Genomic DNA, 16,923 nt, shown 5'->3' with positions numbered 1-16,923 from the left:
ATCAATTTTGGCAGTGCAAAGCATATCGATTCTATTGCCTTGACAAACAAACCCCTTGATAATCTAGAATACCCGTCGGTCAACATAACATTTGCCACCTTTTACACCCCATACCACTGTATGTCTTTAAATCATAAGGCTATATCCCAATTTCAGTTCATTGTTGATTTTGGTTGTGCTTTTGGGGGCAGCTGTTTGGAGTGTCCCGGCAAAGGAGTTGAGTTTTCTACTGGTTCTTTTCTCCCTGTGGATGGAGGCGGTTCTTCCACAGGAGGGACAGGATGTGTGTTTTGAGGAACAAATGCACTGGGAGCAGGTCCTTGGGAGGGATATTCTGCTGGACTTGATGTATTGGGTTGCGATGGTGTGGATTCATCAGCAGGTGGCGTCGCTGAGGTCTGCTCACTTGTCTCCTACAAGAGGAGGACATCGTAAGATGAGTGACAGCATAGAAAGGTTGAACATTTCAAAATAATAAACTGAGGTGAGGTACAATTTTAAACAGGGTGCTCTAGGGTTCATTTAAAAAAACATTGCTTATGGATTCATTTATTTTTAATTAAATGTATTTTAGTATCCTTCATTTAGGATGCTTTACATTCATTTTTAGTAATATTCAAAATATTATATATATAGGGTTAAGATAAAATGTAATTAATGAATCAATGATAAATACTGTAATACCTGTTTTTATTTAATAAAAAAATAAATACAGTTATTACTGTGATGCATAAATACTTCACATTTTAAGTAGTTTTTCACATGTTCTAGTTTTAAAGTTAAAAAATCATGTAAAGATGTATATATATATAAAAAAAACCAACCTGTTAATATTTTGGGGTGAAATATGATCTAGACACGTTATTGACATGTTTCGTGAAATTCACCAACCAAGCATTTGTTTGACTTCAAATAGGTATGAGTCACTGCTTATAAACATTGTGTACTTTCCAGTTTAGCTCTTGTATGGACAGCCACATGACAAATAAGTCACTTTTTAATCTACATTGTGCCAAATGCGACAAAAACATACAGATGTCCACGTAACAAACAAACAGCATTTCCAGACTTTGAAGATTTGCTCAAAAATACATAAGGCATTACAATAAAGCCTTGACATGTAATATTCTCCTGCAGAGAATAGAAATTTGGACAAAAAGCAGTTGAAGCAAAGAAGCATATTTTAAGAAAGAACAAACAAAACTGACAACAGAAAAACAATTATTTTAAGAAGTTACCGGCACAATGGTGTTAGTAAGATTCACATAAATTATCCAATAATACATAAAGAATGAAAGGAAATTCAGTAGCAGACTGACAGGACTGCATGCAGTTTTTTTGTGTGTAAAAAAGTCAAAGTGCAAAGAAAAAGTTTTTTTTCTCACCTTTCACCTGAGAAAATGACAGCATAAATGCAAAGAGAAAGAGTAAATAATTAAGCAAAAGGTATCAAATATAATTAGCCATCAGTATGAAATGTCTACATTTCCCCAAATTGGCTTTCACAATAATTACATACCAAAAATCCAAGTTAATACAGATATAAATAAGAAAATTAGCAGGAAAAGATCACGAAAGAAATGTTATTAAACAGTGAGAATGAAACTTTCACCTCCTCATGTCCACATCCCAAATCACAAAGGGTGCCATCCTACCTGCGGGGCTTGACTTTCACCGAGGTTGTTATTCTTTGTCAAAGCCGCCATATCTCTGATCTGACAGAGGGCGAAAGCGATGGCGACCCAGGGGGAGGCAGACACCACCCAGGCCGGCTTGTTGGTGTCTTCTAGCTCTTCCTGATGCCTGGTTTTCCTAAGAGGTGTCTTTGATTCGGGATTTGGCTGAGAGGCAGAATGGTTCTGCACCAAGTCAATGGTGGCGATAGGCACTGGGCTGGAGGGAACTGGGATGTTCTCAGCCAACATCGAGTCCTCTGTAAAGAGCACAAAGATGTTATCAATGAGCTGTTGCAGGTTTTACAGCAGCAAAACAAACTTTTTGTTGTAAAACAGCAGGAAGAAACATACTTTTATCCTCATTCTGACCTAACAGCCACTGTATCAGAGAGAAGATGAGTAATGTGACCAGAGAGGCCATTCCAAGGCCTCTGAAGGTTTCTGCAGCACCTAAACAGGAAATTTGCAAGATGAAAAGGAAGTTTGAGAGGAAACTGATGCTGTCAGATAGAAGTTATTCACACCGGCAATCACAATCTAAACATTTTCTTCTTCTTTTTGATTTGATTTATATTCAGCTGGGTACAAATGTCTATAATATATATATTTATTAAGTACAGTATACTTAAAAAAAAAAAAATGTACCATGGTTTTAGGAATGAACTGCTGTATAAAATCAGGCAAATGATATATGAACAAACTCCTCTGTTAACTTTTAGAATATAGATATGAATAAAACTAAAGTTTGATGTATACAAGTGCTGCTAAACTAGAGATTTTTGGCTCCGTGCAGGAGAAAAAACGAATTTTGAGAAAACAGCCTTTAAAGATATGTATTGCAATTGAAATCTACAGATGCAAATAGATAAGGCCAAATAGCCTAAAATTGACCAGTGCTTGAAAAAACAATGTTTTTGCCTGTAGTGCAAAAATTCACCTTTACCACAGACAGTATTGCCAAGTCCGTGGTTTTCCAGCAGAATTGGGCTATGTTTAAGTTAAGTTGGTGCCATGGGTTGATTTCCACCAAGGAATGTACAATTTCGGTGCTCCAACACCACCAAAACACCCCCACCCCACATACAAATTCAGCAGAAAATTTGGCCCCTGAGGGAGAAATTTGCATTGGGCTATCTTCGATTGGCAATTGGATTGTTTTGTTGCGCAGACCTGGCAACCCTAACTGCAAGAGTCTGATTCTTTATAACTGTCTAAAAATATAACCGCATAAAAGCATGCATGAGGCACATGTATGGTATGACTGTGACGCCACATGGTGTTTGTTTGTTGATGTCATACCAAAAAAGTTGACAAAAACTCCTCCTAGCATGGCTCCACAGCCTCTCCCCAGTCCCAGGTGCAGACCTTGCAGGATCCCCTGAGCCGAGGTGCGCAGGGCTGGCGGGACAGCGGCGCTCAAATACGAGATGCATGCCGCCCACACTGATGCATGTGTCAAACCTGCACGACAGATTACCATAAATAAACACTTGTGCATCCGCTTGAATAGATAAACACACTATTCATGAGTTCATTGTGATACATATGACCACAACGATCAGACAATATTTGCACTTGCTAAACCAAACAAATTAGAATAAAATAATAAATGAAAAGCAGCTCTATACTAGTTTTAAATAATATGATTTCAATCTGCTTCAAGTTATCAATAAAAGTTAACCAGGAACCAACTATAAAATGTAGTTATTTTCACTGTAAATTTAACAAAAATGGTTTATAAATTAAATAATCATATGATAATGCCTATTTTGGTATAATCTAATGGATTAAGCTTACTTCATCACGTGTGATTATTTGATTACTCGTTACTTGATAAAAGGCGAAACAAAAAATATTAATAAAAAAAACTAAAGACTGAAAACAGTAAAGCTAATTTTATAAAACAGTTATGACTTGAAATTCTGCCACCATTGAGGATGCTGTAAAATAAATAACATAATTAAAATCAGCTGAATTATATATTAAAGGTGGCACATTGCTTGCAACTGTAAACAACAGAACTTTGATTCTTGTTGTACCTATCAACATCCTTCATTAAGTTTTTTTCATCTTGGATTGATCTCACACTGTATTTTCATATTCCCCCTCTGTTCCTTCATAACTTACATGTGTAAATAAGCAGTCTTGCCTACCTACTGCTAGCAAGCTAACTATACGGTCTATAATGTCATGTTGCGCAGCCAAAATTAAAGGGATGGTTCACCCAAAAATGGAAAGTCTGCCATCTTTTACTAACCCTCAAGTTGTTCCAAACCTATATGAGTTTCTTTCTTCTGTTGAACACAAAAGAAGATATTTTAAAGAATGTCGGTAACCAGACAGTTGATGGGCCCCATTGACTTTCATAGTAGGACAAAAAAAAAAAATACTATGGAAGTCTGGTTACCAACATTCCTCAAAATATCTTCTTTTGTGTTAAACAGAAGAAGAAAAGAACCCATACAGCTTTTATGAGGGTGAGTAAATGATGAAAGAAATTTCATTTTTGGGTGAACTATCCCTTTAATGTAAATGTCCGTTACACCCATGTGAGGTGGGAACAGGGCCGCCCTGTACAGTATGTCAATAGTCAACATGTTTGCAAGATAATAGTGGCTAAAGCAGCAAAACAGGCTTTAAGAACCTGCTTCAGAAAGGTCCTGACATTTTCCGCTCACCACTGCGCTGAAAAAGCACTTAACACAAAAAAGGAGGAGTTTAGTCTTCAAAGAACTGATGTTAAACAACATTTTTTACCAAGTATCAGAAGCACATTTCTTTCAGCTTTGAAACAAACAGCAATGTCTTTATTTCTAAACTGTAACTGTGTGATTGCAATAGGGTTTCTGATGTGAAATAAGGTGTCGGAAATACTGCAAAAACAGCTGAATCATGTCCTCAGATGAACCCGAAGTCAGATGTGTGCCACTCGAGAGCACAGCCCTCCAATCTAAACTCCACTTCCTGTTTGATAATGCCACTGCAGCCACTCGGGCGACACATCAAAAACACCTTATTTCTCACCTTGAAGCACCTCCATGGGTAAAACTATCCATGCATTCTCCAGGTAGGAGATATACAGATAGCGTGCAGTGTTGCAAGCCAGTCCGATATAGAGGACTCTAAAAGAGAAATGCAAACAGGAGACAGAAACGCAATTATGTAATACAAGCATGTCATATTTCCTTCGAACATACAAAACAATGCTTTTGTGTACAATGAAAATGCCACTCTGGGTGTGGCTAAACCATTTGCTTTAGAAAGCCTATTGTAGTTAAGGCTGGGTGTTGCATTTGCTGGTGATGTCAGTCTCTATTCTGACACCAGAATGAATGACTCACTCTGTCCTAAGGACGGGCTGTCTGGGAGTGTGACCACACGAGAATTCATCAGTGCTAATGTATGAAACACTGAATCTCGCACAGGAAAAAACAACGTTAATGTAATTAATAAGAGTTCAATTCGAATAATGTTTCCTGGAAAACAACTCTGTCACAGTCACACCGTCACAGCCCTAAATGAGACTGGTACTTTAAAAAATACAAATAAAATGAAGCATCTCATTTCAGCTCTACTAGAATCACCAAGTGTCAATTATAGTCAGCACAAAATGAAAATACCCTGTTATTGATCTTACTGTGAATGATTCATTCATACGGGATTCTTTACCTAGTCATTTTGAATCAAAATGTCATAACTTGATCTTCCAGTGAAACGACAGGTGACATACTGTATGTTGTTCTTCTCCTAAAATTGTGTCAGCTTAAAGGGATAATTCACACAAAAAATGAACATTCGGTCATTATTTACTCATCCTCCAGTTGCTCCAAACTTTCATGAATTTCTTTCTTCTGCTGAACACAAAAGAAGACATTTTGAAGAATATGGGTAACCAAACAGTTGATGGGCCCCATTGACTTCCATAGTATGGAAGTCAATGGGTTTGGTTACTGACATTCTTCAAAATATCTTCTTTTGTGTTCAGCAGAAGTGGGTGACCTATCCCTTTAAACCCCACCCTTTTTACGATCGCCTGCAAGCTCTGTACTATACATCACAATATGGAAGAAATGATCTGTCGCTACTTCTGTTTCATCATGACTTAAAATAATGATTGTTTCCAAACAAGTTTCTCAAACACTCTCCCAGCTGGTCATTGGTTTAACAAATATATAGCCCCGCCTCAAACTCACACCATTGGTTGAGTCAGTATTGCTGTTGTCGGGCTGAACAGGAAACTCAAACACAGCAATGCTCTGCGCCACAGTGTTTACACATTTTGAATGAACCTACAAATGGCTTACTTATAGTTATGTGCATCTTAACAAAAAACATAATACACAAAAACCTTTAAACAGGAGATTTTAAACTTTTTTACTCCATGCAACTACATGCAAAAGCAGCTCTGGGAGATATTCATGCAAATGTTGACTCTACTAACTACACAGAACGTCTGTACACTGTGTTGGCTGTGCCACACCCATATGCCTTTAGAAAGCTTTAGAATTGATCCACAAAAGAAGCAAGCTCAGTGGATCAATGCTGGAAAGCCTAGACAATGTGTGATGGGGCTAATGACAGGATAAAGTTACACGCCTCTCCGCAGGCATGACTGAAAATAGGCCACTTAACAAAGGCTACAGAGACTAAACTGAAGGTATCACATGGATGAACAAAACATCTTTGCCTCCATATGAAGATTAGCTTTTCTGGATTTAAATTTTTTTATATAATTTTTTTTTAAACAGGAATTTATTACTAATTTATCTACAAAAAAGTAAAAATTTAGCAAATTGTTTTTTTAAAATAATTATTTAAAATAAATAAATAAATAAATATATTGTATAAAAAGTTATTTAAGAGATATTGGCCTGGTTTCACAGACAGGGCTTAGATTAAGCCAGATTAGGCCTTAGGCCTTTTTTTACTGGTGTGCATCTTGAGACAATAGCACTTACATGTTTTAAGAAACAAGTAATAAAAACTCAGTGAGTGTTTTAGCGCAATTTTCTGACGTCATGGGATCACAACACTAAGAGATAGTAAATGTTTTTATGTGTTTTTTTTTTTTTTTTTTTTTTTTTGTGTGCGTTCCCGAGATTAGACCTTCCTTAACATAATGCCGAAAACCCGAAGTCTCTAGGTGGTCTGGTTGAGGAGGAGATAGAAGTGCAAGATTGGTGCGCACAGACAGAACAGAAATCATGAGTTAACAATCGCAATTTTGTCCGTAGGAAAATTGCGCTAAAAAGCAAGTTGATTTCACTTAAAACAGCTCAAACAAGCATTTTAGTCTGGGACAAGGCTTAAGCCTTGACTGTGAACAAGTCACAATTGTGAGACATGAAATCAATCACATTGTAAAATATAAAGACACATTGTAGAGTTCAATTCCAAATTGTAAGATATAAATAAAGTGACATTGTGATATATAAAGTCATAACAGAAGCAGTACTGCAAGTTTCACTACCTCAGGTACATTAGATTTCATGACATTTTATAATCAAGTTGAAATAGTCAATGTTGTAAGCCAGAAATCATTTTATATTTTGTAGCTACAGTTCTGTTACACATCTAGCTTGCTACTGCTACACTACATGTGCTTCAGAAACAAAATGTATGCTAACAATGTTCTCCATCGTGATCCCCCCCCCCCCCCCCCCCCCCCCCCCCCAAACCAGTTCAGCGGAAATCCCACCCTGTAGCCATTAAGTTTAGGGATCAGTGTTTGGTGTAGGCAATCAGTACAGTGATTGACATGACCAATGAAATCTTTAGAATTAGCTGCAGGGCGGGATTTCCACTGAACTGGCTTGGGAAAAATAAAAATAAAATCACGCACACCATCATATCAAAAAAGGCCAGAGAGAGACATTAACCTTGTTGATTTGACACTAAATAATTAGCTTTCCACAAAACATCTGTTGACCAATATAACATCTCCATAAACTGGGAAGTGGTCACTGAAACTGTCTGATAATTTCTGTATCGCAAAACGTCTGGCAGAGATGCTGCCAAATGCTGCCAGTTAACATCATTAATAATGCAAAGACTGAGCCACCAGTACAACTTCAGCTATCTCTTAAGGTGATTCATCTCGTTCACTCTTAAGAACCGGTGCTCTGGGAAATGCCACACACATGAGAAATACCACAACGCAGATAGAGGATGTGAGCAGACCGTTCCATGTGCCTGTTTACCAGGGCCCAAAAATGCACGGTAAACATCCTGGAAAATGTCTGCATCTTGGATGTACATTGTGTGCCCAAGCGAGGCAGTGCCCATTTTAGAGCTTAGCCAAAGTCAACAATAATTACTGAGACACATTTAAACAACCTTTGGACTTCTCATGTGTGTCTAATATACACCTCTATGGAACAAATATACCAGTCTATATGTGTTAAAAACAAGGTAAGGCAGAAGAAAGAAGTGCATTTACATCACTTTTGATGTGCCAGATGTGCTTGGTTGTGTTCTCATAAAATATTGAGCTACCAGTAACCATTGCATAAAAGCAATACTTTGGCACAGATCCAAAATACATAAACTAAACCCACCATGCTAAAATAAATTGTTGCCTCTACCCATAAAAGATTTGCTCAACACTAATCCCTGAGAACTGATGGGTCTTTAACTTTTGTGAACATCAGAAGACTGTCTATGGCATATCAAATGCAAAATAGATTGTTTAAAGAAAGACAATTAAACAATTTTGTTTGGTAAAACACAAGCCCCTTTAAAGCCTTTCTAACTATATCTGTCCACGTTGAGTCAGTAACAGAAATTGTTGTAGAATGAGTTTGATTCTGAACAGTGTTGTTAGTTTGAACTAAAAACTATTACAATAAAAAATTTTTCAGTTGAAATAAAATGAGGTAAATATTAGATGAAAAACTGAAACTTAAAAATGTTTGCACGACAATGATGTACAAAAATGGATAGTTTTTCCTTTAAGTTTTTCACGTACAGATGACAACATTGTAAAAATGATTCCCGTTCACACTGCTCTGTGAAACCAACTAAAAACTATGTATTATGCATGCCAGGCTAGTAGTTGGTGACGACACGCCTATAGACTGATCATGTAATTCGCATGCGCATTACGTCACCGTTTTCACAAATTCACACTTTTGTAGAGGCGATAACTAGCCTGGCTAACGTCAGACCTCGTCTCATTGAGACGTGGTCTGGGAACCACATGTTCATTTTCTCGTATTTGAGGCATGGTTTACGAATGCCCAGAGCCGTTTATTGGGCGCTACAAATGTCTATCAAATGCGCCTGTACGTAGCTCATAGCCAATCGTTTCAATTATACCAGATGACGTATGTAAAGCGACAGAAATTCGACGAGGAAGAAGACGAAATAAACTTGCGTTCTAAACTACTTAGAACACTATCTAAGGCTGCATCGAAAGGTAACTTCGCGTCTGATGCCATGTTGGATCCATAGATATAAACAAACTGCTTCAGTGTGTCGCATAGACGTCGTCATCGTCTTGCTGCTCCCTCCCCGTTCTGTGATTGGTTCCCTTTTTGAGGGGAAAATCTGGTCCATGGTGTCCAGGCTGCCTAGCAGCGGGAATAAAATCGCGCTGCGCTCAAGGCAGCATGAGGAAACCCAGGCTAGGCGATAACGGAAACGTTTTCAAAAACTTGCATTTTGAATCCTGTTTTCAAAAGTTAGTGTTTTCAGGCCCCCCCAAAAAGCCACTGTCGTATAAATGAAAGTGAAAATTTTTTAGTTGAAAACGGTGTCGTTTAAACGTCCCCTAATTTGAAGCACTAAAATTACAGCTAGAAATGAAATAAAAATAAAAGTTAAACAAAATAAAATGATGAACACAGTAAAGACTTAAATACATGTGGCTAAAAGTATCAAGACACAATGCAAGGATAAAAGACGTCTGTCTAGTGCACGTTCACATAGAAAAACATTAATAGCATAGTGGAACACAAAAATGCTTTCTGGGTAAACCGACTGTCATATAACCTTAGTATCCAACTCTATCAAGTAGCAGAATGTTATCTACACTTCCATTAGTGGCCACTGCTCATTTGCATAAAAGTCAAAGTGTGCTCAATTGTCTGCTAAATTGCTCAAATGTCTACTCTCACTGAAACTGAATGACTCATGGTCTCAGCAAATTGCTGCCAGTGAATGCCCCAAATAACAGGAGCAACCTTGGCTGACCGCTAGCACTGGGATTAGACTGAATGGATGTGTAAGTGGTATTTCTACTTTGGCTAGCACCCGCACACCTGCTTTTAAACAAATCAAATAGGTCTTCTGAGCAGTAGATTAACTTACAATACAAGTGCCGTTATTAAGCTTAAAATGAATTCCATATATTTCTTCCATATAGGTTCTCACCTGATGTGTCCAATGAGCTCAATGAGTTTGTGGCTGATGAAATAGGCGGCCAGCTCAGATATGTGGCTGAGCACCGAGCAGACGCCGAAGAGTGTGGTGGTGCCCTTAAGGTCTTCCAGATGCCAGTAGAGGAAGGTGAACACAAAACCATAACCAAAGCCCATGAACCAGGCCACAAACAGAACCGTACTGTAGCGGACGGCACAAATGATCCGGAAGAGATCTTTAAAGGGAAAAGGTTGTGGGTTGCTTACAGGGCACACTGGTGAGTCATCTGAACTGGACTCTGGAGACGAGACCTCCTGAACGACTTGAGGCATTTCCACATCCTCCTTCTTGTCCTCTTCCTCACCTGACCTATAAACACTGTTGTCAAAGTGGAACTGCGTGGCCACAATCAGCGCTGAGCTCATCAGCACCCCAAAAGCTATGAACGCAATTTGGTAATTCTTATAGTCGGGCAGAACACAACCCGAGCCCTGGATGAAGATTGTGATGTGTGTGTGGTCGATCCAAATGCCCACTGACAGCATAGCGATACCCCATCCCAGAGATCCCCACATCCTCTGAAGTCCATAACGGTCTCTATGTTGGCCCAAGTACTGAATAGTGATAGTGTCCACAATGGTCACAGCCGGGGCGCTGAAGAACTCACCAATAATAATGACCAAGAGGATCAGGAGAAATATAGTATCTACTTGTTCCTTATTGAAAACTATTAAATACTCTTTGAGTTTGGCAGTGGTAGCTTGCGTTTCAATTGTCGAGGTAGATTTTGAAGTGACTGTTGAGGTACGAGGCAGCGCCGTGGTCGAGTTTATGCTGCCAGCATTCGCAGTGGGGTTTTCAGAGGGAGTGCTTGTAGTATTTACATCTGCACTTCGAATGTATCTAGAGTGAGATCCGTATGCTGCTAATATTGGCTGAGAAAGTGAAGGAGCGGAGTACGTATGCTCAGTCAAATATCTTCGCAGTCTAGTGCGGTTACCAGCTTGTGTATAGTTCGTAAAATTGGTTGGCGGTGCAACAGTAGGGTCCTTACTGACACAGATCATAACTGCTGGCTTAACAAAGCCAATACCGCAGTTAAAGACCACCCAGCAGAGTACAGAAAACAGCAACACCGCCTTCCCTTTCTTGAAGCGGTCCGCCATTACGCCCCAGAATGGTGCACTGCAGAACTCGATAAAATAACGGATCCCAACCAGCAGACCACTTTGGCTGGGTGTCATTCCCAGTTGCTTGTAGTATACTGCAAGGAGGGGATGTAAAGAGCCATATGCAGAGTAAAAGAAGAAGTAGAAGACCTTGGAGATCAAGAGATGATTGTCTATTCGCACACAGCACCTTTCAGTGCAGTCCATACTCTGTGAAGTCTGAAGTGTTTCTGAGGGGGCAGGCAGTGCTGTTTGACTACATGGTGTAGTGTTTGCCACCTGCCCCAGGGACAGAGTGTTAAAGGGTTCAGACAGGACATATTTCCTCTTCTGGTCCTCCTCATCATCTGTAAGGATGGCCACCCGATCACTCGCCATTTCTGTGTGATAAACATAAACCTCTGTTAAAGACATTGAGGATAACGTCTTCATGTTGCGCTTTAACTAGTGATTGTCAAATGGTGGGTCGCAACCATTTGGTCAAGGTTGGGCTGATTAGCATAGGTCATTTTGCTGGTAGATGCCATTACCTTGAAGAGCCAAAAAGCATCTTTCTCCATTGACCAACACAGAAAAGTTGCAGTGCATTCTGAATCTGATATATTCATTTTTGCTAGCAAAATATTATTTGTAAATATTTCCCAGTATTATAGTATGTTTTTGCCAGGGATACATTTTTGGAGGGCCTTTAAAAGCATGATTATTTTTTCCTTGTCTGCTGCCTTTCAGACAAGAGCTTGAGACGGATATGCCATCAGCATTGTCATAATGCACATTTTTCACTGTTTGCATTTATATTGTATATTTTTGTGTAAGGGAGACTTGCAAAATAAGAATTTAATTGTGCGGTCAAAACCTTGGTGTTTTACTGTGCATATGATAATAAATATATCTTGTATTTTACATTGCTACATTGCATTTATGGGTCATGTGATTGGCTTACATTCTTCTATATGCACATGCTAATAATTTGCATGTTGTTTATATGGTTTATTATAGTAACATTACTACATTTCAATGTTTAGCCTAATATTAAGTACAATATTGCTTACTTTTGTGCATTAAACCATTTTGATACTGGCACTTGATGTCGAATGCAGCAATGAAGGAAACTAATTAGTAGGCTACTATTTTTTCCCCACATGATTAAGTTGAATAAGAATGCAACACACCTTAATGAGTTTTTTGTCATATAGATTTACCTCAAACAAAATAAATTCAGTAATTGCCCTTAATTATCAATAATAAAGAACATTAGGATCATTAAACACTACTATTAAGTGAATATAATGTTGAATACCATGTAGTGTTAGTGAAACTACATTCTTAGGTATGAGTTGGATATCATTTTGTTGTCAAATTAGGTACAGTCACCATCCTAAAACATAAATATCATATACAGTATCACATTTAACTTCAAAGGGTGTAGTCTCTGTCTGAAACGGTAACAGTAACAACACACCGCCTTATATTAACAATGTATACAATGCTTATATATACACACAATGCGTTAATGTATTTACAAACACAACTGATACAGTGTGACGGTGTGGCTAAATACAAGCTCACTTACCCAGTTGTTGTGAGGAAGTTTCTGTTATTTCACCGTCTGGCGTTGAAGGAGGACGATCTCTTCATCAAACTGCTCTCCCCGTCCAACCATCATTTTATCACCATCCTGGATTTTTCCTGAATTTCTATGAACAATCTTTAAACAGCGATGTGTCCCGTAGAGCAGAGGAGCAGGTTTATTCTACACAGCCGTTTTTCCTCCGACCTGACGTCAATCTCTCACCTGCCTGCGATGTGCGCGTGCTCGTGGGACTGCCTTCATTTGACATCATGATGTCATTAGAAAACAGTGACACCCTATTTCGTTTTTAATTGCTGATATTGTGTTTTAGATTTTTTTAGATTGTGTTTAAGTTTTCCCGTCTCTGCCAATGAGAAGTTGTTATGTCTAAGATCAAGCATATGTTGATGATGTTTGGGTTTTTCAAAATAGACTATTGTCGTTTAATATAGGCTAGTTATCTTCTTGGGTTAAATTACTGCTGGATTAACAATACATTTTAATATGAAATAACATTTATTAACATTAACTTTTTTTCTGAGTATACAGAATAGCATTTTAGCTTTTTGACCGGCGAGCTCGTGCAATATAATCCAACTCTAGAGATTGTGATAAAACAGCGACATCTACAGGCGCAAAATAAAGTTAATAGTGAAGCTTTTAGAAAACCTATTAGGTTTTCTATGTATTATATATAAAATATATAGGCTATAATTCTAACCAAGCCGTATCTGGCACAAAACAATGAGAGTTGAGATCTGACTTGGACCTCAACCAGGGTGAATAACCTTACAACTAAGCAAGAATCCACAATAATTTATATAACCAAGTCGAAAACAGTGATTAACTTAATATTCCGTTACAAAAGAAGAGCTAAACAAGTCGTTCTAGATCTCAAATATTTTTTTGTTTAATCTGTTCATTTTATACAGTCAAGAACAAATGGATTCACATTAATGAATCAGACTTTGAAGTGACGTCAAGTCTTTTCCTCCAATCAAACAAACGTAATTTGGCGCAAATTCCCCTGCTGTTACACAACTAGCCAAATTAGGATGATGTACCAACTTCGAAACATCTTCGAAAACATTCAACAAGATAGAAGGTAGAAGAAAATATTTCCTATCCTACATTAATTAAATGTGGTTCACTTGCAACGAGGATAATGTTTGATTCGCGCGTCACTGCTACTCCCCAAATAACGCCAAAATGACAGGTTTAACAGAATATTACTAAAAAAACACGTTATTTTTTTTAAATCTATATATTTATTTAAGTATTTTAACTAATCAAGTATTTAATCAAGTATTTTAACTTTAATAGTCAAATTTTAAAATGGTCTGATATTTTTAAATGTAGGCTAAATTAGCTGATGTCAATAAGTTGCAAGAAAATATAGCAGCCTGTCATACAAGCAGCATGACAGATACAGGCTTTCAACTGAAATATATAATATTTAATAGCTTTTTGTAGTGTGTGATATTTAATCAATCCGTACTAGCATAATAGCATTTTTAACCATGTGACATTGTACAATAGACATTATTCATCAGGAGGACTCTACATAACTTTAGCTGTTAGGCTAACTGTTTGGCTATATCCATGTGGTATTTAAAATGCTTACTGAAGAATCTGTGAATGACTTTTTATAAGCCCCTGGATTTAGATGTGCATCTCATAGTAATCTTTACACAGCTGCACACACTGGTACATACAGTATGCTTTGGTTTCTGCAGTGTGTTTGCGTCTGTATGAGATAAGATGTCTCTCTAATCATAAGGGCATTTTACATTCATCAAATGATCAACATGAATGAAGTGCTATTTTGCTTTGAAAACACTTTCAAGGTAACTTCCACCATCCAATATGAGTAATGCAGTGACTTACATATCAGACTTTCAAGAAGATATGATCACAGATTATTTACCTTGTCATAAAACTAAATAAATTAGTTAGCTTTGATAATGAATGCTGATTTTGTTACAAATTAGCATATGAATTAAATGCATCAAGACTATTATTGTTCCTTCTCCAGTTTGATTTATTAACTGATGTTACACTTTTATCTGATTTAGAATTTTTTTTTTTAACTGGAATTTGACTTAATTTTGTATGTGATCATGAAAATCACTTTCTTTTTAGAGAAAAGCTTGAACTTGCTAACAGTCGATTAACTTCAGAAGCAATAACATTTCATATTTATAAATTTTAAGTAAAAAAATACCTAATAAAACTACTCTCAGACCATTGCATTACACCTTATATTATGGGAATGTTTCTGTACATGGATCTTTTCAAATTATTATTATTTTTTTTTAAATGAACTATAGTGCTTTAAATTTGAAAGAATTTCTATATTTTGGGATGGTCCCAAGACTTTTGGACTCCCCATAACAATGTATTTGAAAATGTTAAAATGAGGGATTAGCTTTTAAAAACCATTTTATAGAGATTGCAATCATTTTATGGAGATTGCAATCATTTTATGGAGATTTCTAGATAATGAAGTATTGTAGAGTTGAGCATAACTAAAATATTTATATAGCATACACTATAAAAATCATTGTGCCGATCATATTTAAGTGCATTTGGTATTTATATTTTAAAGAATCACTGTCCCTATTGCTGCCATCAGTATCATTACATTAAACAATTTAGGGAACATTTGAAATGTCATCACTAGTGGGCAGCTTCTATCCTCAGTGACATCACCGAGGAAACACCCAAATGATCAGGGTACCGTTTCAACCAGCAGGGGTCGATGTTTTACACACACACCAGACTCTCCACTCATCACAGCATCACCGCTCTGCTTCCAGCTTTAAGTGAGACTCGACCACACGTAAGTGGAACTCTTGTATTCATTGTTTTCTGTTAACGTCAATCATTCTCGTAGCCAGTCTCTCCATGCCTGCCATCCATCCATGCCTTTTCCAATCATCCTAGCCCCTAAAACAGTGTCCTAGTGGAACATCTGCTATCTCCCCTATTGTGTTAGAATAGTAAAGTGTTGTATCTGCTTCCCCTGTTCCCTCCCACTCACTCACTCAGAGACCTGTGCACCATCCACACATTTGCTCTCAATTCAACAGTCTAGGGAGCGATGCTGTTTCTATGACAACTGGGTCCTGCAGGACAAACTGTAGAAAGGATTTTCCTTTCAAAGGGGGTTCCAAGGAGAAGGGAGCACATGTTTAGCATAAAATTCAGCCCTCTGAAATCATTTTACTTGTTTATGATCCCATTATAAAGTAGGGAAAATTTACATTAGTCATCTGTTAAATCTACAAGAGGGTTGGCAGATTGTGAACACTCTTGTGAGGTAAAACATTCATGAAGCTGTGGAAGTAATATTTTTTACTTTTAATATATAATTACAAATTATACAATAATCTGTATAGTAACTATTTATACAATAGTCTGTATAAATGTCCCTAATTATTTATCATATTATAGAATTGGACACTATTAATATCAATATCATTTTGTTGAATATAAGGAACTGTTCACATTTAAATAATTAGTGATAGACTGACATATCAGCCAATTAATTAATTAACAAATGTTTTTTTAATTATTGAACACAATATTTTCAAATATTTAACCAAAATTCACATGTTGTCCATGTTGTATTGCAGCTGTTGTTTTAGGGTCTTTTTTAGGGTTTGGTTCTCATGTTCTTTGGACTGTGCAAAGTATCACTATGTTCATTACACTCATGAGGGAATTCATTAATTTAGCCAACTATTACCATTGCTGATGAGATAATCAAATATCAATTGGTTTTGTTCTAATAATAATAGGAAATAATGTGAATTCTTACAAGGCTTGAGTGTTGAATCATATTATTTTCTGAGGGAATAATAAAAAAAAATCCCACTGCCAAGTCTGGTGCTGGTGACGGTGTTGATTCTTACTCAGCAACTATCTTTGACACATGAATCAGAGCTTTATTCTGAACCCCTCCCTCATTAGGCCACTATGTCACAATTTCTGGAGCTTGTGATTGGCTGTTAGTGCCAAAGAAGAAGATGAGGGGCTGGGCCAAAGCATCCGGGCTGTCCAAAAAACTTGACCTATCAGGGTACAGCTGTTCCTTGATGACTTAGTGGGACTTGCCTGTCACCTCCCCGGGGGAACATTC

At 37.4% G+C, this 16,923-nt stretch overlaps 1 protein-coding gene across 1 annotated transcript; it reads right to left on the bottom strand.

Moving 5' to 3' along the window:
- Window positions 1-121: 121 nt before the first annotated feature.
- On the bottom strand, window positions 122-13,014 carry mfsd6b (major facilitator superfamily domain containing 6b). Its single transcript, XM_079881351.1, is given in 8 exon segments — window positions 122-187; window positions 189-413; window positions 1,656-1,933; window positions 2,028-2,126; window positions 2,976-3,137; window positions 4,701-4,798; window positions 10,050-11,586; window positions 12,780-13,014. Coding segments are annotated over 7 exon segments (2,427 nt in total). The 5' UTR covers window positions 11,585-11,586; window positions 12,780-13,014; the 3' UTR covers window positions 122-157.
- Window positions 13,015-16,923: the final 3,909 nt, after the last annotated feature.

The sequence above is a fragment of the Squalius cephalus genome (genome assembly GCF_949319135.1).
Source record: "Squalius cephalus genome assembly, chromosome: 9".
NCBI lineage: Eukaryota > Metazoa > Chordata > Actinopteri > Cypriniformes > Leuciscidae > Squalius > Squalius cephalus.
The sequence above is the reverse complement of the archived record's forward strand: the minus strand, read 5'-3'. Positions and strand labels throughout refer to the sequence as shown.